This window comes from Eptatretus burgeri, chromosome 3, assembly GCF_056783735.1.
Source record: "Eptatretus burgeri isolate ZD-2024b chromosome 3, Ebu_testis_v1, whole genome shotgun sequence".
Lineage (NCBI taxonomy): Eukaryota > Metazoa > Chordata > Myxini > Myxiniformes > Myxinidae > Eptatretus > Eptatretus burgeri.
In genome coordinates this window covers 85,999,917-86,020,237 of record NC_140963.1, presented here as the reverse complement: position 1 = coordinate 86,020,237, position 20,321 = coordinate 85,999,917, and the positions used below count along the sequence as shown (strand labels likewise).

Sequence of the window (20,321 nt, the reverse complement as noted above, 5' to 3'; positions counted from 1 at the left end):
TTTGATGTCAAGTGTGTTAAATCTCCAAGGTTGCACAAACTCCAACAGATATTTTTTTACTTGATGAACCATTAACATAATGGACCCTATTGAAGTGATGACAAACTCATAGGGGCCCACATATTTATGACGTATGAAAATATGGCAGAATGTCCTCCATCTTGCATGCTCCACACAAGCTCCTCTTACTTATCACCCCCTTACTCCAACCCTCCTTCCAAACGTCTTTCCCTTCTCTCATCATCCATCCATCCATCTCTCTTTCTCTTCTCATCCACCATTATCTTCTCTCTCTACCTCACTTCTCATCCGCCATTATCTTCCCTTTCTGCCAAGTTCATTTTCTCAATTTATCACCCGACTCACCCCTTCCCTGAAGCATCCCAATCGATAAGTAATCAGTAGATGGTGCTTGCAATGGAAACAAGAATGAGTGAAAATACTCAAACAAATTATGAGATAAAATATGGTTTTCTAAGTTTTTAGCTATTATTGATGACAACTTGTTCCTTTTTGGTAGTTATGCATGGTTACCCTGTAAGCTCTCCTAATCGCTCCCCAAAGCAGAAATATCTGAGCTAGAAAATGAATAATTTTAAATTCACCTCTAAAACTTCAGATAAGCATGTTATGCAAGAAGGCTTTAAGAATCCAGCAATCTTATAGGAAACCACAAGTCAACTCGCATACTTGGATCCTTGATGTACATCTCCCAGTTGAAGGTGAAGTTTATTGGGAAGGTGGTGCTGTTGAGCATGGTAGCGTTGAAAATGAGAACACATTTTTGACGCAGATTTCCCATGAAAAGCTGCAAGCCAATGAGTGCAAACACACTCAGACAGAAGACGGTGAGGATCATGACATCGGAAAGCTGCTTTGTGGCCTGAATCAGTGCACCCACAATGGTCTTGAGACCTGCAGAAAACATGGCATGAGACCCCGTTGCGCCATCACCCACCACCCACCAAGCCATGCATGCTAGACGAGCGTGTTGAGTGCATGCTTCCAGTGTCAAAGTACTTTGCATTGTGGAGGTGGTGAAAGTATTTGACAGCAGCAGTAGTTTGTCTATGTAGCAGTTCAGGATTATGAGAAAAGGAAGAGTTCTAAGAGGTCTTGCCTCAGCAGGGATAGTTCGGAAAACTGGGGTGTACTGGGACATGTACACCCCAGCATTGGGATGCCCCATCTTGCAGCGATTCTTGGTCAATTATATTAGTTGACAACATTTTGGTTGAGCATTATAATTTCGTTGATCAAAAATTCGATTTTAATCAAGGAAATGCAAATACAGTATATTGGCCCAAAACATCACTGGCGAAGAATAGCTGTTGCAATGGATGTCCCAATACAAACCATCCCCCCCCCCCCCTATATGATGCAAGCAAGATATGTGCCCTGCCCTCCTTTCCTCTTCACCCCTGCCATAATCGTGATGCAGTGGTAATGAGAGAACAAAAGGGTGTGTAAAACTTCCGGTTATCCTTGTGCAGGATAGTACATGGAGGGCGAAAGACTGCGTGTGTAATTACAAAAACAAATAATCTTCTTTGCTCTGAATCAATTTGTTACTCTCAATTGTCATTCAAGGTTGCCCACAGATAGAGAACGTTTGATGAGTGATGACTCCCAAAGCTACTTATGAGGTTCTTTTGGTCTGCTGCAGGAACACGCTTTGCGTTAAACTCGTGGAAGTTCAGGTAACCCGACAAGATTCGCATCGAGTTTTCACCTGCTGCAAATTTCAAGTTTTCTTTTAAAATCCAGTCAACGCAGTGAGGAGACACAAAGTTACGTGATAGAAATGGGAAAAGCATGTAAAACCATGAAATAAATCGCCAAAGGTTTTAAAAATAAGTAATGAATATAGAATTTTCAAAATGACACAAGGTAGTCAATCATTTGTATAATTTTGCCTCCACCGAGCTCTGGCTTTTGCACGATTCAGTTTGATCAGGACAATGGCAAGAAAAAGAACCCCCTAACCTCAACCTCCCCCCCCTCCCATCCCGCCCCCACCTCTCATGATAGCCATGCTCCGATGCGAAGCCGCGCAGCTCACGATGAGAAGCAAAGTGGGCCGGTGCAGTTCATGTGCCAAGCATCCCTCCAATGAAAAAAACGAAGGGGGCCAGGGGTGTACCTCCACCCCCTACCCCCCCTTACCACACCAGCTATGAAAATTGCTAAGGAACACCCTACTTCCTCCCCCATTCGTGAAATGTAACAAGGAGTTCAAACAATATTATCGGCTAACTGAAAGCTTGTGGAATAACTACAACGAGGGGCATATGATGATATGTGAAAAGTGTTCAGTTTAGGCCCGGTCACACCTTGACGTTTTAGCCAACGTATGCCAATTTTTGAATTTTTTTTCTAAAACGCTGGCACACGTTGAATACGTTATGGGTAAGTTTTGATAACATTGAGAGCATGCTGAAAAACACTGCCATACGTCGTTGTACGTTGGCTTTAAACGTTGTACTTTTTGGTTGTCCTCAAATTTTTTCATGCTTGAAATTTCATGACGTATGCTGGCGTATGACTCACACGTTCCGCTACGCTGGCCACAAGTTGTATGCACGGTCTGCGATCGTTGACAGACGTCAACACATGCTACTTATAAGTTAATCATAAGTTGAGACACGCCGAGGTAATGTTTAGCGTACCCGAAACTTATTTCCTACCTATGATTAACGTGTTGTTGGCACGCTACGTGATCGTTGCCACACGTCGACAGACGTTACTTTTAAGTTACTCATAGGCTGAAAGACGTCGGTATAATGGATCGTCCTTGCGTCAGCGTCCACGGCCACGGCCAGGACACTTATTTGCAGCATTCTTCAAACTTTTCTTCGGCATGACGAGGATGTTCACACTTCGATGTCTAGTTTGGCTATGATTCCAATTGTCCATCGGCAGCGTCTTTTTAAAATAATCGAGTTTGAGCGTTTTAACACGTTCAGAAACAACGCTTCAAATTTCCAAACCCCAGCGTCAAAAAACAAAGGCGAGTGACAGCAATTAAAATCGTTCATTGTAAACAATGAAAATAGCTGAGTGGTACCGTTTAAAAGTCGTTGAGTGTAAAAAAAATCCAATTGTTGAGCACAAGCGTCTACTTTCAATAGTGGAGATGCAGCCATTTAAATCGTTGAGTTTATCATTTAAATCGTTAAATCGTTAAACGCAAGGACGATCCATCATAACCCACACCCTCCCCCTCACACTCACCTACTACTGCCAACATGAACAAACTACTACTAATACTAATACTAATACTGATACTGATACTGATACTGTTACTGCTGACATGGACATCGACTCAAAAAGGACTCGAAAACACTGTTGGGTTCCCCTTTTATGAGCAGCATTTTTTATATACCAATTCCCAAAATCGCTGGGAACACGTCTTTATATGGCAGTTGTAAGCTAGAAACACGTTCATTTATTTTTTTTTGTCGACCGGAAGACGTCATTGGAATACGTCTACATACGTCGATGTGTGTTGGGACTACGTAAAGAATTGGTTCAAAGCACGTCAAACATAAGTTAGAAATAAGTTTCGCTTAAAAAAGACATTACCGCGACGTGTTTCGACTTATGAGTAGCTTATAAGTAGCTTTTGTGGACGTGTGTAAGCGTCCGCATATCGTGTGTACAACTTATCCCCATCGCATGCGGAACGTGTGTCATACGCAGAGTACGTCCAAAAATTTTGAAAATGTTTAAAATTTCTTGACGTACTCTACTTACTACGACGTATGATAGCGTACTTTAGCGTTCTACTCACGTATACCAAACTTACTCATACCGTATTTGACGTGCCCCAACGTTTTAGACACATTTTTCTTAGGTCGGCATACGCTGGCAAGATCGCCAAGGTGTGACCGCGATGTTGTCACTTCCATTTCTACGGCAGTTATGATTCGAATCGTTGTGCGGCAGCCTTTTAATAGGCTACGTCACGACATCGTCGGCGATGCGTGCAACGCGCTATGCCGAAGTTAGACTATCGTTGGGCATCGGTTGTGTCGGCCGACAGCAGGTTCAGCATTCGTTGGTATAAGTTATCTATAACACAACGAAACGTTCTGTGTCCGTTACCAATGCATTATACGTAAGACCAAGTCGCTATGAATACGTCAGAATCTTAAAAAAAAAAATATCAAAAGTTCAACGTAAGCCAGCGTTTTAGATACATTTTAATACGTTGCCATCGCTGGCTAAATTGTCAAGGTGTGACCGGGCCTTTATATTGTTATTGTGTTGGATCATATAAACTGTGATAATTATAACCCTCGCTCTTTCATGAGCCTAGATTTTGTAAACACACACACACACACACACACACACACACACACACACACACACACACACACACACACACACACACACACACACACACACACACACACACACACAAAGGGGTGCAAGTAACCGACCACCACTGAATCTTCCCAAACAATTTTCTTCTCCAAACCCTCGAGAAATAAAAGGATAACAATAAAAAGAGCAATCAGAGATTGCCGACCCTCACCAGGACTTGTTTTGTGTGGTGTTTGTGCAGTTTTGTATGGTGTATTTTGTGCGGCGTTTGTGTCCTGGTTTGTGACGTAATTAATGAGACATAATTGGAACTGCCACTTTAAACTGCTGGCAGTGATGACCGGGTACCAAGAAGTCCTGCTTTGATGCAACCCCACTTTGATTGGACACCTGATTGATGTCAAGTGTGTTAAATCTCCAAGGTTGCACAAACCCATGACGTTTTTTATTATTATTATTATTATTATGCAATTGAATTTAGAATGGGATTAAAGTAAATTCAATACAAATCAAATGGAAGACCAAATAGGTACAAGTCCTGCATTGGAGTAATCAGAAGGAACCCGAACAAGCAAAAAGTAAGGATGAAGTCATCAGGGGGAACTGGATAGGATTTGCATTTCAGCTGCTACTCCTCTACCCTCAAACCCATCCAGGCACAGCCAAGTGAGCTTTATTTCAAAAAAAAAAAAATAATAATAATAATAATAATAATGATAAAGAACCCAGATTTTAAAAACCAAATAATTCTGGCTGCCAGACCATGCGTCCGATCAAGTTGAAATTTAAAACATAATCCCCATGAGGACTAGATCATAATTGTCAAGCTTCATGTCGATTAAGCGTTTCCGGATAAAACATTATTAAATATTTTTCTTCGATCCAATATGGCTGCTAAACCATGTGACATCAATTATTCCTGAACAAACTTGGACACCCATGGCTTGGGGAACATTTGTGTAAAGTTTCCCCTCAATCTGTCCAGCCGTTCTGGAGAAGAAGATTTTTTTTATAGGTTTTAGAGTAAATCCAAAATGGCTGCCAAACCATGTGACCTATGATGTCATACAAGTAAACCTTTTGTTCCTCATGGATAGGCGGTCATACGTATAAAGTTTCGTCTTGATCTGTTCAGCCACCTCAGAGAAGATTTTTGGAAGTTTTTTTTTTTTTAAAAACAACAAACAATATGGCTGCCGAATCACATGACCAATGGCATCATCAATTTTTTTCTCTGTGGACCATTTTATCCCAAGATGACCCTCAAAAATGTACATACTGATCAGATGTAGCATTCTATATTTGCAATGATGATGTCATAACGATGGCACCTTTGATGAAAATTTCGTCTCAATCAGACAAGTGGTTACAGAAAAAAAACACTAAAGTTTTGCATGGACAAACAAACAGACAGACAGACAAACAAACTAACGAATCCGAATGGAATACCCTCTCCTCCGGTGAGGGTGAATATAAAAGGATGAATTCCTTGATTATATCAAAAATAGAAAAACTTTCAAAAATGCGACAAAAATCCCTGGCTACCCCAGGTGAGGAACTTTGGACCATCTATGTAAGTGAGGGGAGACAAACAAAATTATACAATACAGTAGTGAGCTTGACCTCCTCAAGATTATCCTGCCATATTACAATACATGATAAACTAGAGTTCATCGAACACGATACCCCACGAAGTGTTCAAGTATGCACAGGAGGGCCTTGTTGTTAGTGGGGGTTACGTTCTTGAAAATCCACATGAACTGCAAATCCACGATGCGCAAACTTAGGGGGTAATGGCGAAAATAAGGTTAGGGACTTCAACTATAAAATTTCTCCAAACTGTATCATTAATTAACATGTTTGTGCATTTTTTGTGCCATTTATTTTCATAAATAAAAGAGTGATTAAGAACATAAAATAAAATTTATCTTCTTGAGTTATTTCGATCATGAAACTTTCCTTTAATAATGACGATAAGCTTTATCCAATAATGCAATGGCGATGTTGATGATGGCGACAATAAAGACAAGTTGATGGAGATGATGATGTTGGAGGGTATGAGGGGATTATTATAGTGACAGCCAATTTTAATTAGGTGAATAAATGTGGAAAATAGTGCACCAACCCATGATTATTCGAGCGCACTAACCGCAATTCGCAAACCTCGTCTCAATAAATTAATCACGATAGAGTGAATCCGCGAAGGGGAAACCCATGAACGGCAAGGCTCTCCTCTACTGTACTTCAATTTCAATAAAATAATGCTTTCAAAGATCAATTTATTTTAATCTGGAAGTTTAACGCTACTGAAGCAGTCAAATATACTGGAATAAGATGATGTTGTGTTGCAATTTTGGAGATGGAGGCTTTATAAATCACCAATGCAAGGCAGCATCAATCAGCATGGTACATAGCCGTTATGACGGCCTTTTCTTCACCCCGATACACATGCCACACCCTCTAATGCTATTCAATATATTGATATTGTTGTGGTTACCAAATTCGCAAACCACCATTCAGGTCCCTTAGGTGAGGTATCTCGGTAAGTATATGTGTAGTTAGGCCCAAACCCGTTGTCTAGTGGGAATACATGTCATTTATGCGTGCTGCGACTCTTCAGGATAGCCGTTTTTCTTTTACTATCTTTATTTTGGACCAACCGCCATTGTTACCACCACCAACCACAACATCAACCACCCACCGCGGCGCCGCTTCACGTCACACCTCGCAACCGTCGCATCGCCACCGTTCTTGCGCCGCTTGTGGGTACCGGTGTTGGACTCGTGCAGGGCGCGCGCCGAACAGCGTGTACAAAACCACGGATTTTCAGCTCCAAAAACGGATCAAAAACGACACACGCCCACTTTTGTTCCGTCCAATCGGTGAGCGAGGGGCGATTTGGCCCCGCCTCCAGGGCGTTGGAGGGCGGTCGCTATATGCAAATTTATGGATCAAAAAGCATTCACGCCCACTTTTTCTCGGGCCAATGGGGAGCGAGGTGAAAGGTCGAAGGCAGGGGGTCAAAGATGAGAGAGCGAAGCCACGGGGCTTATATAAGCGACTGCGTTCGTCAGTCCAGAGGGAGTTAAGACTTCGCAGTCGGTGGAGTTGGGAAGAAGAAGAATAAAGAGTTGGTCGTCGTCGTCGTCGTGTGCGTTGGAGTCGGAGCGAAGAGGACGGAGCTGTGGAGAGGCGGCGAGGGCAGACGAGGGGGTGCTCGCGTCGTGCCGGGAGCTGCACACCAGGGAGGCCGACGGCGCGACCTGGTCGAGGTGGAGACGCTCGTCGCGGGACTCGAGGCAGAGTAGAAATCCTCCTTTCCCCCGAGCATCAGCAACCCCCTCCTGTTTCCCCCCGCGCTGAGATAGTGCGACCAAGGGGGCCCCTTTCCCACCCCCTACCAGACACTGTCCGCGAGGCCCGCGGAGTTGAGGCACCATCGCCGCTCCGCGTCTCATCACCAGACGGGTAGGCCCGACCCGGTCTCGGCCTCAGGCCCGCCTCATCCTTGAGGGTTCTCTTTTCTTTTTCTTGGTTTTGGATATGTGTTGTCGGCGCCGTCTGTGAAGTAAAATTGTATAAGTGTTGCCGTGTGCTCGCGTAATCGGTATTAGATCTGCATTGTCGCATTTGCTTTTTGTGTAAAATTGCATTATTTCTTTTCCTTTTCTATGTGCCTTTGGTGGAATTGAATATGTGTGCTTTCCGTTCATCGCGAATAAATGTGCTTTGGGTTGAACTGTTTCCCGCTTCGCTTCGTCATTTCTTTCATTGAATCCTCATCTTGCTTCACGTAAAGGGTTGGTAGTGGGCTGAATACGCCCGATAATTAATCGAACCGTCGAGGTCGACGAATAACACCGCTCGGTTATCCCGATAGTACGGAACGGGTCGCTTAAGTGGCCCGTGTCCGAAGTCGACCTGCGGCGAGGTGTGATCGCCCGGTCTACCCTCCGTGTGGGTACTTAGGTAGGTCGAATTTGGCGAGCAACACTATCCCACGCGGGGGCTGATTGGCTCGATCGCGGTGAGACCGAAAGGTCCACCCGTGACTGGTTCCCGGCGTTAGTCCGAGAGGGTCACGACTGGATTGTCCGTCCGGTGGGCGACGTGCCGCGATTCGAGTTACGTGGCCGTCCGCACGCCGGCGGGCGCGAATCTGTAACAATATGTTGTATGGTTCTTGGAAGTATTATGAAGGTGATTTGTGGTCTACATCTTCAAGTATATAATTCAATATAAATAAATGTTTAAAGAGATTTAAAGGCAGATAAATTAATTAATTCCAGGTTTTACCACCGTTTTATCCAGTGTCTATTATACTACCCTCTCTAACACATTACATTAGTTCTTCATGCCTGTTGTTTGTGTCATTTATCACGGTCTTAAAAACAGTAAGTTTCCTGGTTGGAATTATTTTCAATTTTGTTTGACTGCTCGGCAGGCAGAGAGAGTAAAAATATTATATCACTACGCATGTGCGATCGGGACGAATTCAGAGTCAAAATACGGTAAAATGGCAAACTTTTCTTCCTATTAATGTTTTGAATCGCGTTCAAAATATAGCATTCAATTTAGATGTCATTCATTGATCATAAACTGACAAGACAGACGGACGGACATAAATGAACCAATTGCTGAAACGTGCTTTTTGCTTCGCGTGCACAGGGTAATAACTTATCGAGCTCAAAAGTTATAAGGAAATAGATGTTCTTGGGCTGTAATTATTGATTTGAAGTGGTTTATTTCATTCAATGCACTGGAAATTTAGCGGTATTTATAAAGATCAAAGAGAGAGATGGGCTGGTAGGATAACCAAAAGGTATGCATCCTCGTCTGAGCTGTCTTTCCTGGGTTAGAATCCCGATCCAGGTGTAAACTGGTATCTGTTGTTTTGGATGCAGAAAGATTAATCGATGTGTGCGCCGTCCCTCAGATGGATGTTAAAATGAGTGTCCCATCTGCCAGAACTGGTCGTTGGTGGAAGTGAAAGATCCCAGTGAAAGGTCTTTTGTGAAGAGTAGGTGAGCTATCACCAGCACCCTGAACAAATTAAAAAATTCCTGCCCAAACCAACTCCAGTCAAACGTCAGGCTTGACCACTTGGGCCGAAACACTTTCCCTGGCAGATCCCATGTGAAGGTGGCAAGAATTGGGGCTGTTAGAGTAGTTGAAGAAGTCGTAGTGGTAGTGGAAGTCAGAGTAACAGTAGTAGTTAAGCAGATCAAAGAGAGAACTTTACCAAACAGAGGGATTCAATCTCATTTTGAAAGAAACCTTACACTTGCATGGAATGTAACAAAGAAATACCTATTTGCCTGGAATACCTTACACTTACCTGGAAGGTAACAAAGACATTATCTTATCAATATGCCTATTTAATATAAATTAGAAACTAACTACAATTCCTTCGACCATATTGGAGACACTAAATCGAAAGACTCAAAAAAAATAGGAAGACCCTTTGAGTGGAAGGGGGAATGGGGGACGACAAATTCTGATTATTCAAATTCAAATTACAACAAATTCTGCCTCATCCGAGGAAACCACGTGAACTTCCATCATTTAGAAAGTTAAAAAAACCTCTAAAAAGTGGACCATATGAGTGGACTGATTTTTATATCCAACAATGGGTCATGTCTGGAGCAATAGAATCCCCCAACATATATTGAAGTTTTATAAAAGGAATGACCCAGTGGTTAAAGCACTCACCTCTTTCCTCCCTCTGCCCCCAGCTCCACATTTTTATCTTTAACTACTTCATCCCACCTAACGCATACCAAGCCAAATATCCCAATTCATGTAGTATTCTTGCTGCTATCTCGAATACCAACCAATGAAAAGGTTTCAAAGACTCAAAAAAGATGTTTGTACTCCTTTCTGGGAGTGTCACCAACCCCCAACCCAACAGCATCCCCTTCCCCAACCCCTTTAAAAATTATTCGAAATTAACATTATTCCATGATTCATGCAGGTTCAGCATGCTAACAGGATGCAAACAAATAAATCAACAAATAAACAAACAAAAAAACAATTAAAAATATTCTCAGCAAAGCAATTCCACAGGCCTGCTCCATGGCAACCAGCAATGATGTTCGGCCATTTTTGCAAAAAGCGTTTATGCATCAATGAATAAAAGAAAATGCTTGAAGGTTATTTTACTTGTTTAGATGATACTTTTTTCTTAACAAAAAAAAATCAGCAGAAAGAAGTATCAGAACATTGAAAAATGCCTTATTGCAAAGTTTTGTTTTCAGCAAAAAAAACATGCTAATTATCGCAAACATTTTGCACAGGCAGGCACTGGGCGGTGCCCAGCAGCTGGCCGACAAGCATTGGGACTGGGTATATCGTATATGCATTGAGCTATGAAGCAGCATCTCCAAATTGTCTGTTGCAATGGTCCATGCAAGGTGTAAAATAAAGGTCTTTATTGCTGAATAAATAAAATAAATATTACAAGACCTGTGCAAAACTTTCCCTGATACACTTGCAATCCCGTTCTCTGATGGAAAGTGACAGCAGAGTTATAAGACAGAGACAAAAATAGGAGGAAATAAAAGCAGACAGACAGGCAAAAAGAAGACAAAATATATAAATAAATATTATCACTGTACAAAACTCATTGTGTTTGGGAAGATCCACGTTAAAATAAGAGAGGTGCTACCAACTATAGCGTGGCTGCCCCTTGGGAATGAGCTACACTAGTTGGTGGTGCCTTCCTTATTGAAAATTGCATCACTGTTTCACTCACACACCAATTCAAAAGCAGAGAATAAATCAGTGTCCACCATTCAGGACCAAGCATACCTGGAATGACCGAGATTGTTTTGAGAGCTCTTAAGACTCTGAAAGTTCTCAATGCTGAGACGTTACCCAAATCCACAAATGAGGTCACGTACCTGAAATGCACGAGGGGGTTACATGACAGCAGGGCGACTCAAATTGTTGTCACGCTTTATGTAAAGCACGTTCAACGTCTGATAGATATTCAGCTTCTTATCAAAATAGAAACGATCAAATATTATCACTTCCAAGCAAATGATAAACGACGTCTTAAAATGGGACACTCTCCTAAACCAGGGGAACAAAACGATCATTCAATTCCACCCCAACCCCTTGTATTTATCCACTGGACCACTATTGCTTACGCCATGACAATGACGATGAAGTCAAGCCAGTTCCAAGGATCGCGCAAGAAGGTGAATTTATCGATACAGAAGCCTCGAGCTAGAATTTTCACCATTGACTCAAATGTGTAGATGCCTGTGAAGGTATTCCTGTAAAATAAGTAAAATAATAAACATACAAAATAAGGATTACAGTCAACTGTGGAAGATTTCACACTGCTTACTCTTTGAAGATAATAAGGTGTAGAGATATCTGTGACTCACCCATTGCATTCTGGGCATAGGGTGCTTCTCATAGTAGTAGTACACCGAGGCCATTTGAATCGTAATATACATGCACCAAGCAAAGGGACAAGTTTTGACAGTGCATGAACCTGAAGTGATTGTGTGTGCGTGTGCGTGTGTGTTGATAGTGGAGACACTGATAGCACATCGAGTTGGACGTTTAAATGTCCTACATTGTGCTTCAGGCCTGGCATGGATGTAACGCTTACTCGACATTCTTCGTCCATGCTGGGGGGTCGTTCAACGTCATGAAGACACAGTTGGTAAGGATGGTGAACATGATGAAAATGCTAAACAGCGTGCATTCTCGTTAAGGACCATCTCGAGTTCAGGAACAGGGGACTAGGACAAGCCAAGCAATGACCCTGCCCTACCCTTATGGCAGAAATATCGGTCCCATTTCACAGTACCATTGCTCCAAAATGTCAACTTTCAGTTGATCTCCTAATGATGCATGAGTCACCCATATTACATTACAGTTTTGAATGTTTGCTCACAAATTGCAACCATTTTCATCCTCAGCACCTGCCTTCTCACTGAAGTCTACTACATTTGCCCTTTCAGTCTTATCTCAGTCCTTTTGGTATTACCTAATATGAGTGCTCATCCTTTATTTGAGAGCACTCATATTCAAAGAATTCCAATATCGTTACTGGGATATTCATGTGTGCTACATATAGCAATAAAAATTACCTCTATATGTATCTGTACCGATCAGCGCAATTGGCATTATCTATCAGTGTCGTTGCCAATGAAGTAATCGCCAACACGTAAAGTCCTGATAAGACTGAAAGGGCCAGAGGAAGAAGGCTTGAGTGATAAGGCAGGTGCTGAGGATGGAAATGGTGAGCAAACATTCAAAGCTGTAATAGTGTAATGTAACATGCAGAGCTCATGCATTATGGTTCAAGTCCTTCCTTATCACCAACTTCCTTCTTCCTCTAAAATTTCAGTGGTATCTATCATGCTGCAATTTCATCAGCCTTCAGCCCTCCTGCAGCCTCTGACCCAACAATCAAATGGGGATGTAGGTTTCTTTTCTTCAAATGCTGAGCTACAACCTCTTTCACAAAATCACATTAGAGCTAAGAGATAAGCTATGAATACTCTGATCAATAACATGCATCATCAAACCCTTTAAATTGACATTTCCAAACTTATTTAAGCTGTAATTCTACAATTTGGATTCCCAAGAATAAGCAATTAAATTAGGAACAAAATCAGGTACAAAAATATCAAGAAGGTGAACAGACTGGACTTTTGGCAATGATAGCTGTTGTGAAAAAAAAATGCAGGTTCAGGTTCAGCATGCTTGTTTAGATAATACTTTTTTCTTAACAAAAAAAAATCAGCAGAAAGAAGTATCAGAACATTGAAAAATGCCTTATTGCAAAGTTTTGTTTTCAGCAAAAAAACATCCACCAAAATCTGCAGAACACATCATGTGACCAATCACTTGAGTTCATTTTGCATAAAAAGACAGATTTGTGAAATTTTAATGAATAGCAGGTATGTCAACATCTTGACATTGGCAAACTGAACAAAATCCAATTGTCCATAAACATTTAAGAAAAGGGCAGGCCATGGTGGGGAAAAGGAGAAAGTATGGAGAGAGTATGGAGAGGAGGTAAAGTGAGACAAATAAAAATGATAAAAGGAGAAGTGAATGGAGAAAAAGCGGAAGTGTTGGAGAGAAAAGGAAGGAAGGTAAGTTTGAGGGGAAAGAGTGGAAAAGAGATGAGATTAAGAAGAAATAGGAGGAAAGAGAGGGTTGGGAATACAATGATAAAGGGCCACCATATTACCAATGGAATAACTGAATGGCCACTTCGGAGAATGAAATGTGCTGTCTTGTAAAACGACGAATACATAAATATCAAACTGCATGCACATGCCTGAATAAGATCGCAAGCTATAGTTATCGTGCCAAGTACATGAAGCTAAATGCTTCACAGAACTCGCCAGGTGAGCAGCATAAGGATATGAATGGGTCAAAATCTTGATGGCGAATCTTCGCAAAGGATTTAGAGGTCCGAGCATGTACAAAGCAGGGTTTGCACTAAATCTGAAGATCGATTTTCCTCTGTTCAGAATAATGAACGTCTGTGGATGGGAAGAAAGAGGGAGGAAAACCAGAATGACATCATGAGTGTGTGTTTGTGTGTGTGTGTGTGTGTGTGTGTGTGTGTGTGTGTGTGTGTGTGTGTGTGTGTGTGTGTGTGTGTGTGTGTGTGTTTGTGTGTGTGTGTGTGTGTGTGTGTGTGTGTGTGTGTGTGTGTGTGTGTGTGTGTGTGTGTGTGCGCGCGTGCACGAGCGCAAGCGCAAGCACACCAGAAAAGCACAGTGCGAAGTGCGAGCATACAACCGACTGTGAATTGTTAATTCCATGGATGTGTGTGACTTTCTCCTTTTGGGACACAATAGCAATAGTCAGCACAATTGCAAAAGACACCTTGGATCTCCAACCTTTGATGTCATCTGGCTTAAGATTTGTCTCCCAACTATCATTATTACCTCCACTACAGAAGGTGGACAGAGGTTATGTTATCACCACAATCTGTTTGTCTGTGAGCACAATATCTCAAAATGTTATGGGCGGATTCGGACGAAACTTGTGTGACAAGGACGAATTGATAAAATTTTGGTGAAGATCTGGATACGGATTCGAGAGTTTTTTTTTAAACTTCTAAAATGATTCTTCACCATTGAGTGATCGGGCCAAAAACGATATATAGCTCGGCCGAGCTGTAAGGGTTAGGGCACGCCATGTCAAAAAGTTATGGACGGATTTGGACGAAACTCAGCTGACAGGTTGGGTGTGTGACACTGACAAATTTATGCAATTTGTTGATCTGGATCTGGACGCAATGATTTTTTTTATTCTTTGTTTGTTTATCAACCACCCTAGCCATATTCCAGATGCTCACGACCACTCTTCCAATACTCTGAAGCTGTTTTTCACCTCCACGCTGTTGCATTATAGATAGCTATACAATATCAACCTGATTGGTTCCTGTGACCAGATTCTTGTAAATATCTCTTTACTTACCACTCCTCTTCCTCCTCCAACTGCTCTCTCAAATGCCAGAACAGTATTGGTACTTTAATATCGCTGACTGGATTGGTTTATGGAAATTCGATTTTGATTTTCCTTGGGAAGATTACTGCCTCTCCTTGAGTGATGACTCTGTCTCTGCAGAGCATATGGCTAAAGTTATAGTTGTAGGAATGGAGGCTTATATCACCTTCTCTTTTAAAACTATCTCTTCTTCTGATTCCTGGTTCAAGAGTTCTTGCTCAGCGGCCTCTTCTTTCACTAATAGGTATTTCTGGTCTTGAGCCAAAAGTATCTCGAACAACTTCAGTTGCACTACCTTTCTTTTGCTTTTCTGTTCCGATGATACCATATGTGTCCCATATATTGGAGGAGTGTGCTTCAGAAGTTTCAACTCTGCTTGCAGGTTTATTTTGCTTCTGTATAAAAACAAAAACTTTTCATCTTTCCATGGAAACATGTACAGCCTCTTTCAAAGAATGGTGATTGTTGAAACACTTCCAACTACCCCTCTAACAGCTCTGACATATACTAAATCCAAATTGTTTGAATGTCTTTACCTCCACCACCGAAGGTGGATGGAGGTGATGTTTTCACCCCTGTCTGTCTGTTTGTTTGTTTGTTTCTTACTTGCAAAATCGAAGATTTTTCAAGTATATTGGTCAGTCGATTTTGTTATTCTGTCTGTTTATCAATCGCCGACAGGTCACAATTCAAAACCGATCGTCATGAAACTTTACCAAGTTGTAGAGGTGGTCTCAACTGAGAAGCCTATTGATTTTGAGGTCAAAGGTCAAAGGTCATCTTGAGGTCAAATTTCTAAAATCATTTATTTCATCTGATTGACTTGAAAGTCGAACAGAATTTGCCTATTGTGTCACTGAATTGGGAAACAGACTATTTGAGGTCAAAAGGTCAAAGGTCAACTCAAGGGCAAACATCTAAAATCAACAATTTTCAACTGAAAAATCATCAATATACATCCTATTAACCTGAGGATTAAGCAGCAACTGCATCATGCATCACTGAATTTGGAAACAAACTTTTTTTGAGGTCAAAAGGTCAAAGGCCAACACAAGGTCAAACTTCTAAAATCATGAAATTTCAATCTGAAAAATAATCAATTTTCATCCAATTGACCTGAGCTTTGATTAAGATTGTCGATTTTAATGTTCATGAAATGGACAATTTGATGTATCCATGGCAACGTTTGGAGAGAGGGTGGATTTTGCAAGTATTGTGCTCTGCACGAAGTCTTTTTCTTGTTCAGTTTTTGTTTGTTTTTCTGTTTATCGCCTTGACGTCACAATTTTAAACTGATCTTCATGAAACTTCATGATCTTCATGATCCACCTGGTAGAGTTCGTCATAAGCAAGAAGCCTATAGTTTTTGAGGTCAAAAGGTCAACAAATTTCTAAAATCCTCAATTTTCATCCATTTGACTAGAAATTTCAACAGGATTTGCATGAGGTCTGGCATGGATGCAACGTGCTACCTGGCATGGATGTGCAGGTCCTCCAGGTCACTGAATTCAACCACCTATTATTTTTGAGGTCATCATTGGCCAAAAGGTCAACATTGGCTGAATTTCTGAAATTGTCAATTTTCATCCAATTGACTTGAAATTAGAAGAGGAGTTGCATATTTGGCATTTAATTCAAACATTTATTATTTTTAGGTCAGCATTGACCAAAAGGTCAATATAGGCCAGAGATCAACAAGTGAGGTGGGATTTCTAAAATCCTCAATTTTTATCCAATCGACTTGAAATTTGAAGAGGATTTATATTTCAGGTCATTGAATTTAACCACCAATTATTTTTGAGGTCAACATCGGAAAAAAGATCAGTATAGGCCGAATTTTTTAAATTGTCAATTTTCATCTGCTTGACTTGAAATTTGAAGAGGAGTTGCATATTTAGTCATTTAATTCAACCACCAATTACTTTTTAGGTCAAATTTGTTTCATGGTTTTCGCAAGTATCGTGCTATGCATGGCATCTTTCGTGTTTGCTTGTTTTTCTGTTTGTAACTAAAATATCTCAAAAAGTTGTGGACGGATTCGGACAAAATTTGGTGGAGAGCTTGGGTATGCGACACGGATGAAATTATTCGATTTTCGTGAAGATCAGGATCCAGATCTGGATCAGAGAATTTTTAAAGTGATGTTTCACCATTGAGAGATAGAGCCAAAAATGACATGTAGTAGGATATCTAAAAAGTTGTGGTGAACATGATGGACAGGTTGGGTATATAAACAAGGAAGAATTGATTAGATTTTGGTGAAGATCTGAATCTGGATCTGGATCCTTGAATTTGAAAAGTGATTCTTCATCATTGAGTAATCAGGCTAAAATGATATATAGCACGATATTTCAAAAAATTATGGACAGCTTTGGATCAAACTTCGTGGATGAGTTAGTTAGGTGTCAAGAGCAAGCCAATAAAATTTTAGTTCAGGTCCGATTCCAGGTCCAGTCTATCAGTGGGATACAAAATGTAAACTAATCAGCGTGGCAGAGGTATGCACTCTACTAGTCCAGGAGCAAGGACCTGAAAAAAATGAAATAGTTCAACACTCCCGACAGAAAAGGTTTGACTTGACAGAGTGGTAGAATAGACCCTATAGAACACCTCCAGGTAGTATGTGGTTTCGAATTGTGGTATCATTAAAATTCTACAGAGCATTATACATACCAAGGGTACTTACCAAGAGGGTCACTGTGGGCCAGCAAAATTTAGGGGAGGGGTAACATAAACGTGAATATCTTTGTTGAGACAACCAATTTTCAATATTGAGGTATCATTGGCTTCGTATTATAATTCTCTTTCAGAATATGTACAGAAATATCGATATTCATTCAACTGTACAACCAGATGGTACAGACGACAAAGTCCGCTGGTGCTGCAAACTTCGGTGAAATAGCATTCAAGTATTACAGCCTGGTTACTGCCCCTCTCCGTCGGAATGGTTGTCAGCGGGTTGATGTTGTCTTCGACCGGTACTCCAGCCTCTCAATCAAAGCTGGGGAACGAGAGAAACGAGGAACATCTGCAGCCTTAGAGGTGACAATCCAAGGGCCAGCCACTCCTCTTCCAAAGCAGTGGATCAAATGCATTGGAAATGTAGAAAACAAAGTCAACTTGTGTGCCACATGGGGGTAGACACTCTGCTTGATGGTCAACACCTAGTCATCGGTGGTGGTTTCAAGAACCCGCAGAAGTCTGTGCTAGTCATCAGAGGGCACTGCGAAGAACTGGTTCCCCTCAAGTCATATCATGAAGAGGCAGACACACGAATATTGCTACATGCAAAACATGCCCCTCATTATCACAACAGGATTGTGATTCAATCACCTGACACAGATGTGGCTGTCCTCTGCACCACACACTGCAGAAAACTCCAGCGTCGGGAGCTGTGGTTTCGGACTGGAATCAAGGATAAAGCTAGGTATATTCCTATCCACAGCTTGGCACACAAACTAGGACCTGAGCTGTGTAATGCTTTACTCGGCTTCCACGCACTCACTGGGTGCGATTCAAACAGTGCACTCTCAGGACTTGGCAAGAAAAAGGGTTTCAATGTCTTACTTGACAGTAAAGAGCATCAGACCAGTCTGGGACAGCTTGGAGAAGAACCCGAGCTCAGCAACAGCACTTCAGAAGCATGCGAAGCCTTCATATGTGCAATGTACTCAACAACCAAGGGGGCTGGGAGTAAAGTGAACAATGTGAGATACTGGCAATTCTGTCAAAAGGGACAAAGAAATGAAAATCTCCCCCCTACATTCGACAGCTTACAGCAACATATGAAGCGAGGAAATTACCAGGCCTATGTATGGAAGAGAGCATTGGAGCCTACACAGAGCCTTCCACCAGCAGCTGGACATGGCTGGAAAATTCAGGATGGTGCCCTGCAGCCTGTGCTCATGACCAAAGATCCAGCACCACGGGGTCTTCCGGAGCTGACTGTCTGTCACTGCAAGAAGTCTCTATGTCGCAGAGCCGACTGCACATGCAGAACCAACCACATGCCGTGCACAGAAGCATGTGCACGTATGGCCGAAGAAACTTGTGAAAATCCAAGAACAATCTTTGAATCCAGTGGTGAAGAAGACGCTGACTAAAAGTTACAACAGATGACATCTTCATGCTTCCATGGCGAATGCGATTCCTTGTTGCCAGACACAAATACTACATACAAACCGCTCTGACGAATGTGCTTCCGTGCAACCATGCACAACTATTACGATTCGCTCTCACTAATGTGCCTCTGTGTTGTCATGCACAGCTCCCAGTGTCGACCATGATAACTATTATCATCCACTATGATGAATGAGTAGCTTCCGTGCTGCCAGAGACAAATATTATACTCGGCTTTCACTAATGTACTTCCGTGTTGCCAAAGACAACTATTATGCTCGGCTCTGATGTATGTGCTTCCGTGTTGCTATACACTAGTAAAAGACGAACGCTAAAAATAACAGTTGCATTTTTCTTTATGCGTGCCTCTGTATGTATATTAATTTCTGCATAACAATACTTTCTTAAGCGTTTGATTTCCAAAATGTATACATACCAGTAGTAATTGAGAAACACCGTTCACCTTCATATGAGAACACAATTAAAAATGTCAGAAAGTTTGAATTAGTGTGATATTTTAGCTTTGGTGATGCCATGGCAAAGGCCATTTTCAAAGAACTGTACATACTCTGATAGAGAATTATAATAGGAAGCCAATGATACCTCAATATTGAAAATTGGTTGAGTCTAGACAAAGATATTCATGTTTATGTTACCCCTCCCCCTAAATTTTGCGAGCCCACAGTGACCATCTTGGTGAGTACCCTTGGTATGTATAATGGCCTGTAGAATTTTAATGATACCACAATTCGAAACCACATACTACCTGGAGGTGTTCTATCGGGTCGATTCTACCACCCTGTCAAGTCAAACCTTTTCTGTAGGGGGTGTTGAACGAATTTCCTTATTTGGCCCCATATGAGAAATGGCTGCTGGACTATACCGAGTGCCGTTCTAGCCTAAATTCTCATTTTCTCAAGCATCCTGAATCTCGGAGTCTTCTCTCTGATCATCAGTGTGGCTTTCGCAAGGCGAGATCTACCAGTGACATTACAAATGTCTGGACTTCTTCTCTGAGAGACTTTGGGGAATCCTTTGTTGTAGCCCTTGATATCTCAACAAGCTTTTGACAGAGTGTGACATCGGATCCCCAAGCTCCCCTCTTTTGACTTTCCTCCTTCACTGTGCTCTGACAGCTTTCTCTCTGACCATTCTATCTCCGTAATTGTTGATGGTTAATCCTCTCCTCCCTTCCTCACCAACAGCGTTATCACTCCGTGTACTGCCCTGTCTCCTACACTCTTCTTCTTTATATCAATGATCTTCTTCATTGTACAAATAACCAAATGCATCTGCATGCTGACAACTCAACATTACATTCCTCTACGTTTTTCACATCAGCTCCATATTCTCTTGTTCGATCTGCATCTCGTTTTATC

General features: G+C 41.6%; 1 protein-coding gene across 6 annotated transcripts in view; it reads right to left on the bottom strand.

Annotated features, from left to right (window-relative positions):
• The window catches only part of LOC147030369 (sodium channel protein type 1 subunit alpha-like), a 269,967-nt gene that overhangs the window by 184,742 nt on the left and 64,904 nt on the right, over positions 1 to 20,321 (bottom strand). For all 6 annotated transcript variants that reach the window (XM_085874344.1, XM_085874339.1, XM_085874338.1 and 3 more), the window contains 5 exons: positions 13,730 to 13,847; positions 11,954 to 12,044; positions 11,481 to 11,609; positions 11,140 to 11,231; positions 691 to 915 (listed from right to left, as the gene is read on the bottom strand). In XM_085874344.1, coding sequence (XP_085730470.1) covers positions 691 to 915; positions 11,140 to 11,231; positions 11,481 to 11,609; positions 11,954 to 12,044; positions 13,730 to 13,847 — 655 coding nt within the window. The remainder of the gene's footprint in view (positions 1 to 690; positions 916 to 11,139; positions 11,232 to 11,480; positions 11,610 to 11,953; positions 12,045 to 13,729; positions 13,848 to 20,321) is intronic.